The 18611-nt window shown below is 50.4% G+C and overlaps 1 protein-coding gene across 6 annotated transcripts in view; it reads left to right on the top strand.

The window, feature by feature from the left end:
* Pla2g5 (phospholipase A2, group V) overlaps positions 1 to 2286 on the top strand; it is a 59227-nt gene extending 56941 nt beyond the window's left edge. For all 6 annotated transcript variants that reach the window (XM_005394670.2, XM_013519730.1, XM_005394672.2 and 3 more), the window contains one exon: positions 498 to 2286. In XM_005394670.2, coding sequence (XP_005394727.1) covers positions 498 to 622 — 125 coding nt within the window. In that variant the 3' untranslated portion in view covers positions 623 to 2286. The remainder of the gene's footprint in view (positions 1 to 497) is intronic.
* The last annotated feature ends 16325 nt before the right edge of the window (positions 2287 to 18611 follow it).

The raw sequence follows: 18611 nt of genomic DNA on the forward strand, positions 1-18611 counted from the left end.
ATAACTATGGTGTAGGTTTAGTCTTCCCCACTTCACACGTGGGGAAAACAGAGCTCAAAGCCTACCAGGGAGCAGCAAGATTTAAGCCCAGGTCATCTGAGTTCCAAGCTAAGCCTGGGGACAGCATCTTGTTTAAGAGAATTCATTCCTCCTGAGCTGAGGTCGTTTCCATTTTAAGGCTAGGAGCACCCCGGGGAGGGGGTCTGTTTCCTGCATCAGACTGGGAAGCTCCCTGAGGACAGGAATTGTGTGTCTTCCAAGACTAAGACCTCATCCTGAACAGCAGCCCTGCTGAGCCTCCTCTATCACATCAGGAATCCCCTCAGTTTAGGAGCTGCACCTTCTTCATCAGACTAGGAGCTGCGTAGTCCTGGAACTAGGTAGGGAGCCTGCACAGACTTGATGTCTGTCTGTCCTCAGACTTGACTTTGAGCACGTCAAGGCGGATGGAGGACATCCTTCTCATCTTCCTTCTACATTTTCTGTCCCTTTTGCAGAAATTGGGTCTTTGTGTCCAATGCAGCTCTGCTCCTGTGACCAGAAGCTTGCCTACTGCCTGAAGAGAAACCTGAGGAGCTACAACCCTCATTACCAGTATTTCCCCAACATCTTCTGTGGTTAGTCGCCCTCAGTGGGCACTCACACACACAGTGCCACCAGGGCAACTGGGACGGTCCTCTGGTACAGCACGGGGCTCCCACTCCATGGGGTGCTCGGACCTCATTCTTCCTCCGAGTTCCGTCGGGCTAGGAGGAGCCCCATGGCCACTCATAACTCTCTGAAGGATCCCAAGAGAGGAACTGGCCTAGGACTTGCCAAGGTCCCAGGGACTCTGGGACTCCACTTGTTTGGTCAGCCCCTCAGGAGCCAGGGACGCAATTCATTTTCAGTTTCAGCAGTGAGATTATCACCACTACCCTCCAGGGACTTTTCGCTCAAGTAGAAGCAAAATTGACTCCGTAAATCTGTCATATAGATATTAAATAAAATTCATTCTCAAGGCAAATAAAAACCACACAGCCAGTTTCTCTGCTGTGGGGGTTTGCCGTCAGACCCTAAGCCCAACATTAATTGTGTTCACTCAGAGTACCAGAGGGAGAATTTGAGGGATGAGTTTCAGGCCTTCTCTTGGGCTCATTTCCTTGAACCTGGGGCCCTCCCAGCCAAGCACTGGGTCTCACCCTTCCTCAGGAAGATGCGGGGAAGGTAGCTGGAAGTCCTACCAACTTGGGCTTCTAGGCCAGAGAGGACAGCATCAAATCCCAGATGGCTTCTCCCATAGTGTGGTCTCGGCTCCATCCCTGAACGTCTCTGACTTTCAATCTCTTTGAAAAAGCAATCACTGTTCCTTGCAAGGTAAAATGAGACTCCTAACACCCACTTTGATGTGGATACGGGGGATGCTGAGGTCCTGGGATTTCATTGTACAAGATTTTTTTTAAAACTATGGTTCAACTATGGTGTTTATTTTTACTGAGTAAGGACACTTAGATACCCAACTCATCTATCAATTTACAAAAGAAAGGGCGTTCTGATACCAAGACTACAGCCAGAAAGGTCATATTCCAAAACAAAAGAGAATCCTTTCCAAGAAAAGATGTTTGGCTTCTTTACACTGACATACCTAAAAATAACCCCATGATAAATGGGATCTATACTTAAAAGTCTTCAGTGTCGAACATTTTCTGAGTAAAATTTAATTACGAGATTACGCTGAATATACTAGAGTTTTGATGTAGACTCGGTGCTATGCTTAACACCGCAACATAGGATGAAGCTCAAATGCCCAATTTGCTCATGGAATTTTTAAAAATCAAAGCCATTTCCCAGATCCAGTTTTGAGTGCCAGTTTTTCTCCAATTGCAACATCCTGAGTGATGGGAAAAGGCTCCAGGGGAAATTTCTCCCTTCTCCCATCAGGGTCCAGTGTCAGGCAGGATGGGGTGTTGCTGGTAAGTTCTGCAGGAGGGGGCTGTGGACCTGCCCAGTCACCAGGGATCCCAGCTCAGAGCCCGTATCCAAGCAGCTTAGACCAGCAGGGGATGCTGTGAGGTTACGAAAGCAACATCACAGTCTGACTAATAAAAACACATAGGTGTGGTTGAGTTTGAAGGGCCGTGGGGAACCTTTATTTATCTAGTAAGTAATTGGGGGCCAGAGGAATGAGGAGATGTTCCCAAAGTCACACAGCACATCAACAGGAGACGTCAGATTAGACTTCAGTTCCTGGCTGTACTAAGCCATGGGCTCTGCCCATTCACCCACACTGTGTTCAAGAAAATGAAAGTTCAGGGGCTTACCCACCTTGGGCATTCTCTCTGGATTCCAGCTGAGATACAGCTTCATTTCTCCTCTGCCCTAACTCCCTGTTTGGATCCCAGAGGCCTCCCTGGGTAGTCCGTCTGTACGGGGCTCTAGGCTATATCCTCCCTGGAGGAAACCTCAGAGAACCCATCCTCACTGCTGTGAACAGCACCTCCAGGGAAACACTGCTGGCCTGTCTGATTCATCTATCCCCGGCCAGTAGGAGCACATCAGAGACACCGTCCCTCCTAACATTGCATGGCTCCTCTTAAGAGAGACACTGTGAACGGTGCAAAGCAGCCTGCATGTGCTTTCCTACACAGATCTTTGTATAAAAGCTTGCAGAGAACACAAGCACACTCTCTGTGGACAGCCTGCCTTGTAACTATAGGTTCTTTGCTTGTGTCTGAACTGGGTTTCAGATTTAAATGTGATTCTGTGGCTTGTGTAACATGACCTGTGCAAACTTAGGTATATCAGTGGGGGTGCAGGGTGCTCACAACTGTCCCTAAGCTGAAAAGGAGTCAAACAGGAAGCCTGCTGGTGGAGCTAGGGGAGGGAGAACAGAACTAAGGCAAGCTGATGTGGTAGCAGGTGTTCTGGTCCCTCCTCTATGCCCTGCACTATCTACATGTCACCAGCTGTCCTTTGAGGCAGGTGTCCTCATCCGCACAGCAGAAGCTGAGGGAAGCTCAGGGAGCTAAAGTGCTTTGCTTGAGGCCACGTAGGTAATAAGGAAAACAGGTTGGAAGGAAGCAGCAGGCTGCCTGATTTCAAAGCTGTGTTCCTAGCTCCCTTCTCCCATCAGGGGGACAGATGGCATCACACGAGGAAGCTGGGAACCTGGGCCAGGTCTTGAGACAGAGACTGAGGAAAAACACATTTGTTTTGTTCACAATGGGTGTGGTGAGTTCCGATGGTGTAACTAGCTTGAGCTCCATTTCCCAGAATTCCTTTCTCTGCAAAGTTCTGGGTTATTGGGACCAGGGAGGTGTGTGTACAAGAGTGGGAAGGCAGAAAGGAAGTACAGCTGGTTTTTTTGCACTTGGAAGGTCAGAGCCAGGCAGATCTGTTTGCAGCTGAGACATGCTGTCACAGGCTGGCTTGCCTTGCCAGTGTGAGCCTGCTGGGTCTCTTCCTTTGGCTTTTCTGAATGGTGGGCCAGGTGTGCATTTGCTCCGTAGGTGAGAGAGTGAGCCAGCTTCTCCATGTAGTGTGGAACAGCCATGCTGGGAGCAGAAGCTGTGGAAGCTCACGTGACTTTGTCCATCCTCTGGGTACCACCATGTTTGCAGGTTCCCCTTTGTCCTTGCTCCCTACCCTTCACATCCACTTTCCCTTCCCAACTGTCTGCCCTGCTAACTTCAGGCTGTAGAGAAAGAACTTCATATGTGTTAAGGCAGCTCTCCCACCTGTCAGACCTCAACCCTTACATCAGTGTGTCACAAAAGACAGGGCTCCTACCTCTGCCTGAGTCCCCTGATGACACGGGATTTGTATTGAGTCTTTTTTTTTTTTTTTTTTTGGTACTGGAAATCAAACTCATGACCTCACACTTGCCAGGCAGGTGCTATGCCCCTGGGCTGTATCCCCAGCCCTAGGATTTGTATTGAATGCGGTTCCAAGGAACAGAGACTGATGCATCCCTCTGAGTGAACTGGGCTTGCTTTCTTATCTGATTAAAGGCCTCAATGACGGGTTTTTAGTGATAAATTGGATGATGACTGTCTGTGGGCTGCAGGGATAAAACAGTTACCTCACCCATCACCTACACACACCCCTACACGAGGGCTTTGCCTCAGCTGGCTCTGGGTGACCAGGCAGTTGATGCCATAAAGCATTTCAGTGTAAATAGGAAGTACTAAGGGGTTGGAGGACTTAGAAGAAGAAAACAATGAGCTCAAGGCTTTCAATTCTCACTTAGGACCTGCCTAAGGGACACGAACGCTTCCTTGCTTGCCTGGGCAGGTGATGGGAGCTGATAGAGGAAGACCGTGGAGGAATGCTCTCGGTCAAGATGTGTGGCAGTGTGGGCCTGTAATCCCAGTACTTGGGAGACTGAGGCAAGAGCACCAAGCGCTCCAGGCCAGCTGGTCTTAGTTAGCCAATTAATTAATTAGTCAGTCAACTAATTAATTAATCGATCAACTAATTAATTAATTAAGCTTCCAATCATAGCGGCTGCTCCAGAAGTGGTTTTGCTGTTAGAGCAAATCAACACATTCCCTTGTCCCCTGCTTTGTGACTGCTCACCCGCAGAATGACTTGTTGTCTATGGCAGTTAGTCAAACCATCAGAAGCCCTTGCTTTCAGCTTCTGGGACCTGAGACCTTCCTCCTCTTCCCTGTTTCCCAATGATATCAGCTCTCCAACCTGATCACGATCCAGTCCACAGGGACCTCGATCGTCTCTCCACCCACAGGACATCACATCTCCCAAAGTACAGGGGCCTGCTGCCTCCATAGCATTTCTACGGGGCCTGGGGCCTGGGGGATGTTGAGATGCTTCTTGCAAAAGGAAGCACAGGAACCAGCATCTGGCCTTTCCCTTCACTCTCTGGGACACACAATGAACACCCTGTGTGCCCTTTGCATTTCAGAGACTTGTGGCTCGTTTGGTTGTATTGCTGAAACTTAGATCTGAATGACTGCCGGGTGAATGGGGTCCAGGCTCTGCAACAGATGACACACAAACTTCTCTGCCACTTGGGCCGTGTGACCCAGGAGATCCAATGATGGTTCAAATGTGTACAACTAGAGACACCCTGTGGGAGCCTTGCCAGGCCTCTGGCTCACACACAGGAGGCAGACTCTAGGGATTTGGGAGCAAACTATGTAGTCAGCTGCAGAGAGCTAGTGCCTTTTCAGAAACATATCTGGCTTGGTGATTGGCTTTAAAACAGAGAACTGGGTGATCAAGTTATGATGGGATTTGTGTTGCTTATCATGAAGTGGGTGTTCATTGTCTGCCCCACTACAGTATAAATTCGGGTCAGTATAGCAGCAGTTCCATCACCAAATGGATCCGAGATTGAACTGGAACAGCTCCTGAAGGTACAAGACATTTGTGCGAACATGGAGCCCAGATGCCATGGGCCCTACACCTGCCGTGTTGCTTCCTCCTCCTCCTTAACCTGTACATATGACTTCATGGGCAAGTTCCCTGTGACCAATTAACTGGGTAAAATGGTCTGGGCTTGTCTTACAGACATATGCTGGCACTCCCCGCAAGTGAATGGCTGTAGTACTGTAGTCCCAACCTCTGGGGTGACCCAACTTTTTGCATAAAGTGAGTTAATGTAGTTAATCTTATATCACACAGCTTCAACTAGAAGTTATCGAAAGGTGACTGTGATGATTATAATCACATTAGAATAGAAATGAACATCACTTAATGATGGATGAAGGGACTGTCTGTCCTCATAGCCATGGTGTTTCTGATTGTGTAAGGAATAACCGCCTCCTGCTGGGCAGAAAGATGATCTTGCTACTTATTTGGAAGTTACCATTGAAAAAGTATACAGGGATGTCGAGTCCACAGAGGTAGAGCCTTGTGGATTTGTGTCATGTCACTTAGCTAAGCTGAAACTACATTTCCTGGAATTCCCATTCCTGCACTGTTCTAGGGTTAGTACGGGTCTCAAGGGGGGCTTTGAGGAAGTGACAGAAGCGGATGAAGAGCTGCATGAAGTTGCAGCTGAGACATGCTGGCCTTACCTACTGCTGGACAATTCAGCCAGTCTGGGAGTTTGATTGCTCTAGGACAGTCTGGACCAGGGCTGGGCTCACTCTTTGGCCTCCCTGTCACTGGTGAAGAGTGGGCATTTCCTCAGACACCATGTTAGGTGGCATCTTCAAGGGGTGGAGGGTCATTAGCCCATTAGAAAGACCCATTCTGCTCTCACCCTGACCCAGTGGCAAGACCTTTCCAGGATGATGCTAGGGTCTCTTTTTCTGCTGGAAATATAGTTTCCCACAGTTATCCAGGAAGTTGTCTTTGGGAAGAGCTTGCTATTATCAGTCAAATGTTCTTTAGCCATGTTCTGTTTCATGAACTCCTTTCTCTAAGACCTGCAATGGCTCCCCATTGTCAAGTTCCTCGGCCTGACCTTTCAGGTCTTTCCCTAGTGGCTACATTGTCCTTCCAGTCTGATCTCCAAATTATTCTCTACCTCCAAATCCATCCACTCCGCGGATCTTGCCCTCTTTCCTCCTTTCTACTTTTTCATTCACACTCTTTCTTCCCCTCTGGAAGATTTATCCCATATTTCTACCTGGGAATTGCATTTTGATATCAATAACAACAGTAACAACACTAATAATAAAAGATGACCACTTACTGATCTTCTACTATATGCCAACAGGTCCACTCTGTGAGGGCTGAGTCATGAGGGTAACCAGGGCATCTCAGGTGCCTTCTGAAACACTCCCCTCCCAGAAGTATAGAATGAGGATCCTCTCTAGCTGCAGGTAAAGCACAATGTCTAGTACCCCAAATCGTACAAATGTGTCAAACACACAGATAGGTTCACATCCCACTCATCAGTTTTGTGTAACTCCAAGTACTGAGAACCCGGGATCTAGTTGTAACCTTGCACACACGATGACCTTAGGCAGGACCCTTACCTTTCCTGAATCTCAGCATTTCCATTTTGACAAGAGCAGGTATGACAGATAATTTAAAAACAGTAGTCCTGGTCCATGAGTGAGTCATGACATCCGTGTAGAGGGTGGTATCCAGTATGTGTGTGTGCATGTGGATACGTGTGTATAACAGATCACAAACATTAAATTGTGGCTTCAGCAATCTGTGCTTCTCTGGCAGCTGTGTATGTGTGAGTCACTGGGTCCAGGTGTAAATTTCATTACATTCTTTGGGTAACCATTAAAGGGTTTAAGAAACCCTTGTCCCGGTGACCTCTAGGCCCTTCTGGCTCTGAGGTAGCAGGTGTATGAGTGGCTGCCGTATCTTAATCTTGATTATACAAAGCCCCAAAGGCTCTCTTGGGGTCCAATGCTCCTAAGCCCCTCACCTTCCTGTTCTTTTTTTTTTTTTTTTTTTTTTGGTTCTTCTCCAGTACCGGGAACCGAACTCACGACCTTGCGCTTGCCAGGCAGGCGCTTTGCTGCTGAGCTAAATCCCCAGCCCCCCTCACCCTCCTCTTCAAATGTTAGATCAGATCTGGCTTCTGATCTGAGACCTGCAAGCCCCTTATGGCATCAGTCCCAAGATATTCAGTAACCACCCCACACAGGAACAAGACACACAAGCACGGGTGCCTACTTCCTCAGTAGGACAGCTCCAAGCCACAGGGCATCAGCCACACGGGGCTTGTGCAGGCTTTAGCATCAGAACGATCTCACATCACCCCCATGTGACACCTTAGACCTGTGATTTCAAGCCTCTAAGCTGCCACCTGGGATGATAATATCTTCCTCACTATATTGCTGAGAGTATTGAATGAAATGATATACATAAGGCCCTGTAGTGCCTGGCGTACGCAGACACTCAGTGCATGGTACCTATCATAGGAGAGGACCCTAAATTCCCAAATTCTGACTCCAACATTCAGTCCTAGGAGCCAAGGGAGCTGTGAGGTAGAAGACCGGAAGGTGGCTCCTTTCTCATCATCCCAGCTGCCCTGTGAAGCACTCACAGCAGTGACATTGTGGTTGTGTGAGTCCCTTTGGGGAGAGGATTGTTAAATCTCAGGAGTCAGTAGCAGCAGTCAAGGGCCAGGCAGTACCGATTGACAGATGCTAACTGGGCCCAGAGCCAGCAGGCTTGCAACGAACCCCAAAACTGCAGGTTGCTGACAGGTGTCTGGAGGGCCAGGTCCCACCTCACCAGCCCAGCTCAAAGGCTTTCTCCAGTGCTGCCCTTCCAGGCTTCCCCAGCAGGGGTCCTCCTTCCTCTTCTGGACTCCTACAGTCCGTGTTCTTTTTCCGCCTAAACACTCACAGATTCGTCCTTCCATACACATTGATTGAGCACCTAGGTGTGCCAGGCCTGGACTAGGCACTGGGGACCCAGAGATACAGCAACAACCACAACCACCTTGTCAGTCTGTCCCTTGAGAGGCTCAGGCCGGGGAAGGGATCGATGTGCAGGAGACCGAGTGTCCTCCCACCATGAGGAAAGCGGAAGGTTGTAGACGGAGGCTGGGAGAGGTCGCTGGACGGCTAGGAGGGTGGGCGTTTGGACTCCATCTGGATCCTGGACTCCATCTGCACCAAAGCAAGAGAGTGCACATGCTGTGGGGCCTGATTTATGTCACCCAGCACCATCCTCCGATACGGGACTTGTCACTCTTATTCAGAGAACTTCCCCACAGTATATAGCACAACCTCCTCTGGGACAGCATGACCTCCACGGACCAGTGGAGAGGAGAGAATTCTGGGGCAGGAGAAGCGTGCTGATGTTCAAGGCTGCCAAGGTAGAAGAAATGCTTCACAATGGTCGGATCGGGCCGGGGAATTAACCCAAGCGCAAAACAACAACCCGGCAAACCCAAAGGTGGGAAGTCGATTCCCGGTACCGGAAGAAAAAGAAAAACAAGCAAACAAACAGAATGGCTGGATCCCCAGGCAGAGTCACAGCTGCTGCTCTGGAGCCTGGAAATGTATATCTTCAAACTAACGCCCGGTGATGCCCAGGGCAATCCGTATGGGGGCCCTGGGGGAGAGGGACAAGACCTGGAGGCTGTATGGGTCCCATACACCCACAGGTATATCCTGATGACATCCACCGAAACTGGGACATCACCTGGTCTTGGTACTAATTTTTCAGATTTCTAAATTTGAGATGGTATCCCAAGAGTCAAGCTATAGGAAGCGCCTCTTCTTAATGAATAGGGAACATACCACCATCATTCTCCCAAGAGTGTACTCTAGCCTTTAAAAAAATTATTTACATCACTTTTCATTTTTTATCATAGAACATTTGCTTCAAATGTGTTATTCACTCCTCTGCCGTTTTCAACTGGGTACACCTCTGTGACGTCCTTTCCCTTTCCTGGATGGTTTCGGGTCATTGGCTTAATGCTATGGCTTCCCCATTCCTGGCCCAGCAAAGAGCTGGGGAAGAAACTGAGAGGAATCTGAAAGAATCTCACACAAAGATTCTTATACTTCTTAAAGTCACCTATCTGTCAGTTCCAAAGTGACAAATACAGGGAATCAGCAAACAACTCATTTGTCAAGTCTGAACATCCCTGAGGCAGAAAATATGAAAAATGCCGATTTCTAGGTCTAATACTCTCGGAGTCATCATTTCTAAAACTGCTGAGCTAGTAAATTCGGAATGTTGCACAATTCCTTCCTTATAAATCAAAGTGAGCCAGCTGCCAGACGCTGAGATTACTCAAGTTTCAAATAAACTTGTTGGCTGTAAACCTTGAACCTGTGATTATCTTCCATGAGCATCTCTTTGCAGAGATAGTTGTCTGCTCCGTGGAACATCTAGTCACAGTTCCAAGCAGTTGAAGCTCACCAGCACCACCCCCACCACACACACACAGAAAGAACACCCACATCATCTTTTAATGTTATGCTCTTCAAAATGTATTATCCCAATTTGAGCCTCACGACATCCCATTTTACAGAGTGGAAAACTGAGAGACACAGTGTCTTACTGAAGGTTGGGCCCAAGCTAGTGGTGGAGCCAGGATGTGAAACAGGTTTTTTGGATCCTGTAGTTGGGCACCCTGAGCTGGTTCCTGCAGAAGCATTGCAGAGCTCCTCAAGGGATGGGCTCTTTGGTGTGCCCCCAGTGCCTGGTCTGGTGCCTGGCACAACCAATCAGATCCCTGTGCGACCAGGTCCAAAGTGTCCATCCCAGGGTTCCACTGCATCCTCCTGTTCACTCTGTGAGGCAGCCATAACCATCAACTCCTCCTGGGCACAGAGGGACTGAGCCGAGAGGCTAGCACGCTTGTCATGAGAGCCATCCCTGGGGAGCAGCATGAGGCTTCAGCCCCCAGAGCTCACCCTGTGCCAGGGAACAGGCACTGAACCATCCCAGCTGCCTCTGCTCAGCCGAACCATTTACTTCCCTGTGGTCTGCCAGATCACGCCATCCTCCTGTAGAGATCTAACAAGCCGCCTTGCGGGAGGATGAGCCCCGCAGGGCAGGAAGGAAACATCAGCAGACACAGCTGCCTCCGCCACCTCCAGTGCGGATAGTGACACTCATAACCACCTCCACCACAGTGGCTGTGCCAGCTGCCAGGTTCAGCGCTAGACCTTGCGTGCTGCATTGCGTGCTAAGCGCTTTCCACACATTCTGTCTCCCGTATCACATCACACCTGTGGGGAAAATACCATAATCCCCTCAGCATGGGTAAAGACAGCGACTCAGGGAGTTTCAGTAACTTGTACCCAGGATTCCACACAGGCAGTCGGGAGACCCTAGAGCTGGGGATGCTGGAGGTGGGACCCCAAGGCCCTGCTCTCATTCATGACGTTAGGGTTTCTCTTTCCAGCCTTTCATACAGCACATTTTCCACATGGAATTAAGACGCACAGGCTGTGGTACATGTAGTGTTAGTTGTATTTACTCATTTCTCTATTTAATTGGAGTTTAGTTTTTTTTCCTTAGTCACTTTGATGTTAATGAGGAATTGCAGGCATTTCTTTGGAATTTCCAAATTTCTTTGGAAAGAAAAAAACTCTTCCTCTATTCTTTTGTGTGTGTGTGTGTGTGTCTTTTTGAGACACTATGCAGTTCGCTATGAAGTTCAGGCTGGTCTTGAGCTCACTTTGTAGCCCAGGCTGGTCTCGATCACAACGATCCTCCCGCCTCAGCCTCCTGAGTGCTGGGATTACAGGCGTGTGCCACCACGCCCGGCCTTTCTTCCTCTATTCTCTTATGTTCATGCATTGGGCATCCCCAGATTAAGTTAACAGGAAACAGGATTAACAGGAAAAGGTCTCACAATCTTTTTAGCATGTGTGCCGCCGAGGCGAGCACTCTCAATCTTTATTGCTACGTCTGTGCACCGTCACGCACACAGTAGGGAAACAAAGAAGCTGTTGGACAAGAGGGCTTAGACATCCTTTTAACAAAGGAAAGTGAGTTTGGGCTTCAGGGAATGATGCATTATGGGAAAGTGACTAGACAATATATGGGAGAGGCAATGGACGAGAAAGGCTTCTTTATCGAGGGTTATTTATCCCGACTTCTACTGGCACCAACATCTCTCTTTGGTGGTAAGAACTGCTCATCTTCCTGCTACAAGAGGATGGGAGGGGAGCTCCCTTTCTCAATGGGACATTTCCACCTCTTCCTGCATCTACCCAATTCGTTTTTATTCTATTTCGTTTCCTCCTTCTTCTTATGAGCTTGTCCTGAGAGCCATCCCCGGGGAGCAGCATGACGCTTCGCCCCCCGCCCCCAGACTCTACCCTGTGCCAGCAAATAGGCGCTGACCCATCCTGGCTGTCCCTGCTCAGCACAGATCCCAGGGGAGCCTCGGTTGAGACTCCACCAGCCTGCTGCTCTCCGAGGACTGCGCAGAGATTGAAATCAGGGCTTCGCACCTGCTAGGTAAGAGCTCTACCACTGAGCTACAGCCCCAGCCGCTCATTATAGTTATACTTCGTGCTCACTTTCTGATGGCATGTGAGACTGATTTTCCCTGTACCAGAGGGCTATAAATTGCCTGCTTAAAGATGTTACTTAGTTTAAGAAAAGTAGGAGACTCAAGAAAGGAAATATTCACTTAAACCACGGGGAGGTGCCCTGTGACTGGCTGGAGTTTGAAAACATCATCCCACTGCCAGAGGAGGCAGTGAAGGCCAACAGAACTGACTGGGGTGCAACTTGACCTCGCGTGTGGTCCCCAGTCTTTCAACCCAGCAGCTGTGCCCAGGGAGGATGAAAAACCTCGGCATTAACAGACAGGTCCTGCCCAGGTTAGCGAAGGGGTGGGCGTCCAGGTGCCAGGAATAGGACAGTGAGGACAGCTGGAGGTGCTGTGACAGAGGAGAGGGGGACGAAGCACTTTTCAGAGTGTGATCCCCACCCCCCGCCAAATGCCGCAGAATATCTAGCAGATCTTGTTAGAAATGCGAGCTCCTGTCTACCACCCATCCCAGATCTGCAGAATAGCTCTTTGGATTGTAAAAATGAAAGAAAATATTTTGGCAAAAGCAACACTGGAAGACTTTTTTTTTCCAGTACTGATGATTGAACCCAGGACTCGGCACACAGGAGGCATACAACCCTAGGCATGCAATGGCGCTACACCCCTAGCCCTTTCAATGGACATTTTTACTAAATCTATATGCATATTCTTTTCTCAGGCACCTAGCGCCTGTGCCTGTTTTCAGCTCCTAAAAAGATTTTCCCACAAAAGAATCTCTACAGCCTTGTTGTACAACGTTTCTCAAAGCAGCTCCCACCTCTCCCCGTTCCCGCCTGCTGTGGAACCCCAGCTTGGAGGGGTTCTCTACGTTTGTTTCTCTTTCATTTCTGCAGGGTTTGAATTTAGATTCATGGACAAGGAAGGCATTTAATCTCCCTGGGGCTGCAGGGATTCTTGTCCACCCTAAAGCCAAGGGCCTGCTGTTTTGGGGGGGCGGTGAGTGCCCATCTGGGAAGGCAGCCTGGCACCAGGGCCGGGGTTTAACGTACTCTACTGAGCCTTGCCAGGCTTCTGCCACTTCTCACTGAGTGAGTGATGTCAGGTGAGACGTCAAGCTCCTTCCTCAGCACCCTGTCTCCGTCTGTGGAATGGGCCAATAACGCCACCCTGAGGGGCCCTGCATAATGCAGCGTGGATGAGAAAAAGTACACAGGCTCCTAGCACAGGGCATCCCGGAACTGGTATTTTCCCATCTCCTAATCAAGATGCAGGAGCTCCCGACCAGTCACGACACTGTCAAAGACCACCACAGAGACACTGGGGTGGGGAGAATCCTGTTTCTTTTAGCTTGGTACTCATTAACAGCGTGGATATGTTTTCTCCTAAGGCAGTCAGGGATTTAAAACGTGTTTGGATTGGTTTGGCTTTTTTTGCTGAAAAATGTGACCCTTCACTTGGGCCTATAAATGCTCTACAGATAACTGAAAGTAGCACAAATCTTGACCTTCATTTTGCGAAACCCTAGGTCAAAGCCTTCTCTGCTCTGCACACAGCCATGTTAGTCATGTAGGGAGTTTCCGTCCATCAGCTCGTCTTGGTCCCCTCTTCGAGACAGTGGATCCTAGGATAAGAGGTTTACGGGGGATTCGGCTACACTCAGAAGTCTGCAGCCATTATCCTAAATCTCCGGTCACCTGGAAAAGCAGAGCCCCACACAACTGAAACCACCAGCAGCACACACAATTATTACTTGGAAATGGAGCTTCTCATCAAGGTCTCTTACAGCAAGGACCCAACCACCCCGTGACATTACCATGGTGGGATTTTCTTTCCCCCTCCCGCTCTACAGCTGCCAGCGCTGAGGTGTCTGGGCCAGGAAGGGCATTTACCACAGCCCTCCAGTTGAGCCAGGATGTCTACAGCTCATCTCAGGCTGGTCCTTGAGGCAGGAGGGACATCCCCGGCTTCCTTCTGCACCAGCCTGGCTCCTGGAGAGGTCTCAGGAGCGCACACGGAGACTACACTTTAGCCCCACTTCAGCGGCTGCCCCAGGAATAGGGAAGGTGTTCTTGGTAGGGAATGGGTGGATTTCTCATTGCTGGAGGAGGGGAGGTGGGAGGTGCTAACACTGCCCTTTCCAAGCTGCCCATCTGCCCTTCTAACCTGTCCCATATTCTCAACAGTGGGAAGTGCCCTTGAAGAAGAGGTAAGAGTTAGGTTTTTTAAAAAATCCTTTCATGCTTCTGGACATGGTATAATCCCAGGAGCTGAGGAGCTGAAGCAGGAAGATGGAAAGTTCAAGGCCAGCTTAGGCTACATAGCAAGACTCTGTCTCAAAAAAAAAAAAAAAAAACACCTTTTTGTAGGCAAGCATTAGCACCCTTATTTTACTAATCACAAATTGAGAATCAGGACCACTCGCCTAAGGTCACACAAGTGGAAAGGAGGCCAGGTGAGAGAAACAGTAGGGGGTTAATGAACCCTAACCATTCATTCATTCATTCAACAGAATTTTACGTGCCCCCAGCAGTGATCTTGATGCTGGAAATACTGTGGTTTCCCCTTCCTTCTAGGCATTCACGTTCTAGGTGAGCATGGAGTGAGAGAAACAGAAGACTGAGTGAGGGAAGGATTAAGAACCAGCAGAAAGTGTAAAGCAGAGAAGGGAAATGGGCAAGAGAGAGGAGTAGCCAAGTGTGGGGAGGTACTTGTTTCAGGGGGGATATGGGGCGTTTTCTTATAGGGAAAATGGGGCGGTCTGGATGGAGAAGCCAGTCTTGCGTAGAGCTGGAAGGCATCTTTAAGCAGAGGTGCCAAGACAACAGGGCTCACACAGGTCCTAAAGCTGAAAGAGAATAGACGGGAGCCGTCAGCCTGCCTTCTGTGACCTGCAGTGAGCTTCCTCAAACTGTTTGAAAGCCTCTTCTTTGGCTTTAAATTTTCAAAATCCGGAGAACTCTAGAGAAAGTACACAGGTCCCCCAGCTGGACAACGGTGGAGCCAGTTCCCAACTCCAAGCCATCAGGCTGCCCTGGGGTCAGGACAGCTCTGAGCTGACCTCAGGAACAGACAAGGATGTCTGGGGCCCCAAGTGCCCCCTATCTCCCTCAAGAGGGTACTAAAGCAGGGTGGGTGGTGCCAGAGTCCAGCCTACTGCACATCACAGAGAAGAGAAGGATGGATGGTAAGGATCCAGCTGGCAAAGCCGTCAGGGATTTGGAGATGCCGTGGCCCGACACTCTGCCTAGCTGGATCCCTGGAAGGAGAGCGCTGTCCCCAGGAGGCCTGAGGATGGGTGGGCCAGGGCTGAGGGGGGATAAAGTGCTCCGAATCAGAGGCTCCAGTTGGGGGCCGTTCTCGTCATCCATGCGATTGTTCTGCTTATTTTCTTCTTTGCTACACTCTACCTCCACCTCATGGTCCCTGGGTGGAGCTAATTTTCTACAGGGACAAAGGACTGAGTCAGGAGCTGTCGCAGGCAAGGGTGTAGGAGTTAGGGTGGAACATGACCCTGGAACCAGAGAAACCTGGGTTCGAATTCCAGCCCTGCACTTATCAGCAAGTGACTCACTCCTGAAGTTTCAGTTTCTGGATCTTTACGAAGCAGGAAACAATAACAGCATCTCCAGGTAGAGGAGAGGAGTGGGCAGGTGGGCGCCGCAGGTGTCTGAGGTCAGGTGTCGGCCCTGGTCCTCTCCTGGGGGAGCAGGAAGTTAGCGCCACGCCCTGCACTTGGCCTCCCTCACCCAGGTGTCTGTGAGACATGTGGGTGGAGAGCAGATGTCCCTGGAGTCTCTCCCTCCTTTCTGTGTCTTGTTCGGTTTAAATCATACAGAATCGGTTCAGAACAAGAACTCAGGGTGGGAGCATCTCCCCGACCCCAACCAAGTCCTGGCTGCCTGAGGCCTCACGTGTCCACCCTGCCTCCTGGTCCACATCTTTGCCTATTTGAGACCCGTTCATTCACACAACAACCACTGATCACCCACAAAGCACCAGGCCTGTGCCAGGTGACCAGGTGGTCATGCAGGGAATTGTTGCCCTGCACCTGAGCCCTTCTGGCCTTCCCCGTGAGCATATCTCAGTCCTATGCCTGGGCTTGCAGCTCTATCAACAACCCCAACATGCTGATTCCATCAGCTACTCACCCTCCAGGGAACCTGACTCTGTCCCCTCTAGTGGGTAAATAAGTCCCAAGGAACCTAAACCAGCCAAGTCACTCCCATTGTCTTGGCTCACAGTTGCTTTAGGGTGGCCAGTCCCAAGGGGACCTCTGCCATGCAGTGCTACCTAGACACAGGAATAGACAGTGTCTTCATTGGACACTCAGCCTTGCTTGAGGGCCGGAGCCATGGCTGCCATCTTGGAGCCATGATCCCACCCCACCTATGTGGGCAAAGCTAGGACAGTGAGGGAGGGCCCATCCAGGGGTGTTGAGTGTCCAGTTGAGGACTTCACACATGCTAGGCAAGTGCTCCACCACTGAGCTACAGCCTCAGCCCTTACCTGGAAGCTCCTGGACCAGTACAAAGGAGGGTGTGATACAGGAGCAGAAGGGAAAGAGCCTAGGGTAGAAGCCTCCAACTGGGTCTTTTGTTGGTTTGGGGGCCTTGGGAGGTTCTGTCCTCTCTCTGAGCCTCAGATCCCTCCAGGATAACATGAGGGCAATAATGCCCCTGCCATCCAACACTGAGATTAAGGGAGGCATTGCACAGAGCTATAGGGAGCTCTGCTGGACAAGTGGGGCTCCAAGCTCCTGATAAGTGCAAGCTGTTCCTGGGAATCCAACAGAGAGAGGGACTGGATGGGAAGAGGGGACATCACAGAGCATTAATGAGCCCATTCTCCCCTCGGAGTGACTTGAAATCTGATCACCAGGTACCAAGGGCCACCACAGAGCTGAATGGAAAAAGAGCCACCATGGGCCAGGCACTGTCCTCAGCGTTCACTCACACTGATCTTATTGCACCCTTACTCCTCCTGACCTCTGCTTGTTTTCTTGTTTTGTCTGGATCTTGTCCGCGAGGAGACAGATTCCTTAGGTAAGGTGCATAAGGTTAGGCGGTGGTATAAGAGGAAACATTTTTTTAAAATAGACCTTTGTTTTTTTAAATAGCTGCCTTAGGTTGACAGCAAGATTTAGTGGAAAATACAGACGTTTCTCTACTCCGTCCCTACCCACGCGCACGTCCTCGCAATAACTGTCCCTCACCACAGCGGGACATTGAGTGGGACTCGGAACCCGGAGCCCGTAGTTCTTCATTCTTCCCACATTGCCTTACTGGAGCCAGTGGGCTTGGGGAGAACTCCTCCACCAGTGCCTGCACAGAGCTGTGTCACCGCCTGGAGAGTGTGGGTGGCCCCACATGCCCAAGTCCTGTGGCTGGAAGCAGAGCTATTATGTATGAGCGACAGATCAGGGATCCTCATGTGTGAAAAGGATATTTGTGTGAAATGCGTCTCCTGGAAGCAGAGCCTGAGACAAGGGTTCTTGTGCAAGGGCTTTATTGAAAGAGTGCTCTCCGGGAAAACCTGTACAGGAACCAGGAGAACAGGCCAGGCCAGGCCAGGGGATGGGATGAGCGAAGAGGTGGTTCCAGAAGTCTCTGGCATGTCCTAACACCTTGGTCCAAGAGTGACTCTGGGATGGTGTACCACCCAGAGAGTCCTGCACACAGGCAAGGGAGCTGGGCACTTATTCCCTCTGTAGTGCTGGACTTTCCTGGTCACCTGTCACAGGTGGCATCCTGGCCCGTGGGAGGGGGTTGAGGGCAAGGTAGCTCTCAGGAGGTAGGAAAACCTATAAGAGGGAGGCAGATTGGAGCACTCAGCAGCCAAGGCCTGGCCTTACTGGGAAAGGGGAGCCTGACTCAGGAAATCTGGGTGGGTATAAATATCTGTTCCACCACCACCCCCATTATTGGCTCATTTGATCCATAGCTTTAACTGAGCATCTAGTATGTGACATGAGGCAGACATGGCCTCTATCCTCAGGGAGCTACAGTCTAGTTGGGGGAGAGGGGGAAGTCACATTTACCACTTGTGGCAAAGCTCGGTAAAGGCAGCCCTGGGAAGTGCTGGGGACCTCAGAGGAGGGGGTGCACCCTCTGAGCCGGGAAGTAGGGATCAGCTGGGGAGATGTCTCTGCAGGAGGTACCCTGAGCATACACCAGAGGATAGGGAAAAAAAGACCAGACCCTGGTACCTGGAGCAACAAGAGCATTGGGGTCCCCCCACCCTCTGCTCAGGGCTGTCCATGGAGCCCCTGCTTGGTTCTGTGGCTTTCTTGAGCACTAAGGTATAACTGAGCCTGAGACAGGTCTGGGCCCACCCAGCAGGGACCTCAGAGCCGCGTCTGGGAGAGGGACACAGCAGCAGATGGCAGGATCCAAACGCTTTGAGGGGCTTTATCCTGGGGCAGTGGAGGACCTTGGGATTTTAAGAGAGAGACCCAGCAGAAAGCCCAAGGCCAGCTTTTACAGCAACCACTCAGGGTGCAGCTGGGAAAGCCCTGGAGGGAGTGAGAAGGGGCCACACAGAGGACCTGCCACACCTCCCCCGGGACCCCACCACACTCACAGGTACACACTTCGGCCCCAGTGTCACTCCTGAAGCTCCCAGCCTTGGCTTTCCCCAAGATCCAACTGCTGCCCTGGCTGGGGTGGGGCTGGGGATCCGGAGCAACAGGGTGCAGGCAAGGCCAGACTCCCTTCCGGGGTGG

This window comes from Chinchilla lanigera, unplaced genomic scaffold (assembly GCF_000276665.1).
Source record: "Chinchilla lanigera isolate Chin_1 unplaced genomic scaffold, ChiLan1.0 scaffold00051, whole genome shotgun sequence".
NCBI classification, from domain to species: domain Eukaryota; kingdom Metazoa; phylum Chordata; class Mammalia; order Rodentia; family Chinchillidae; genus Chinchilla; species Chinchilla lanigera.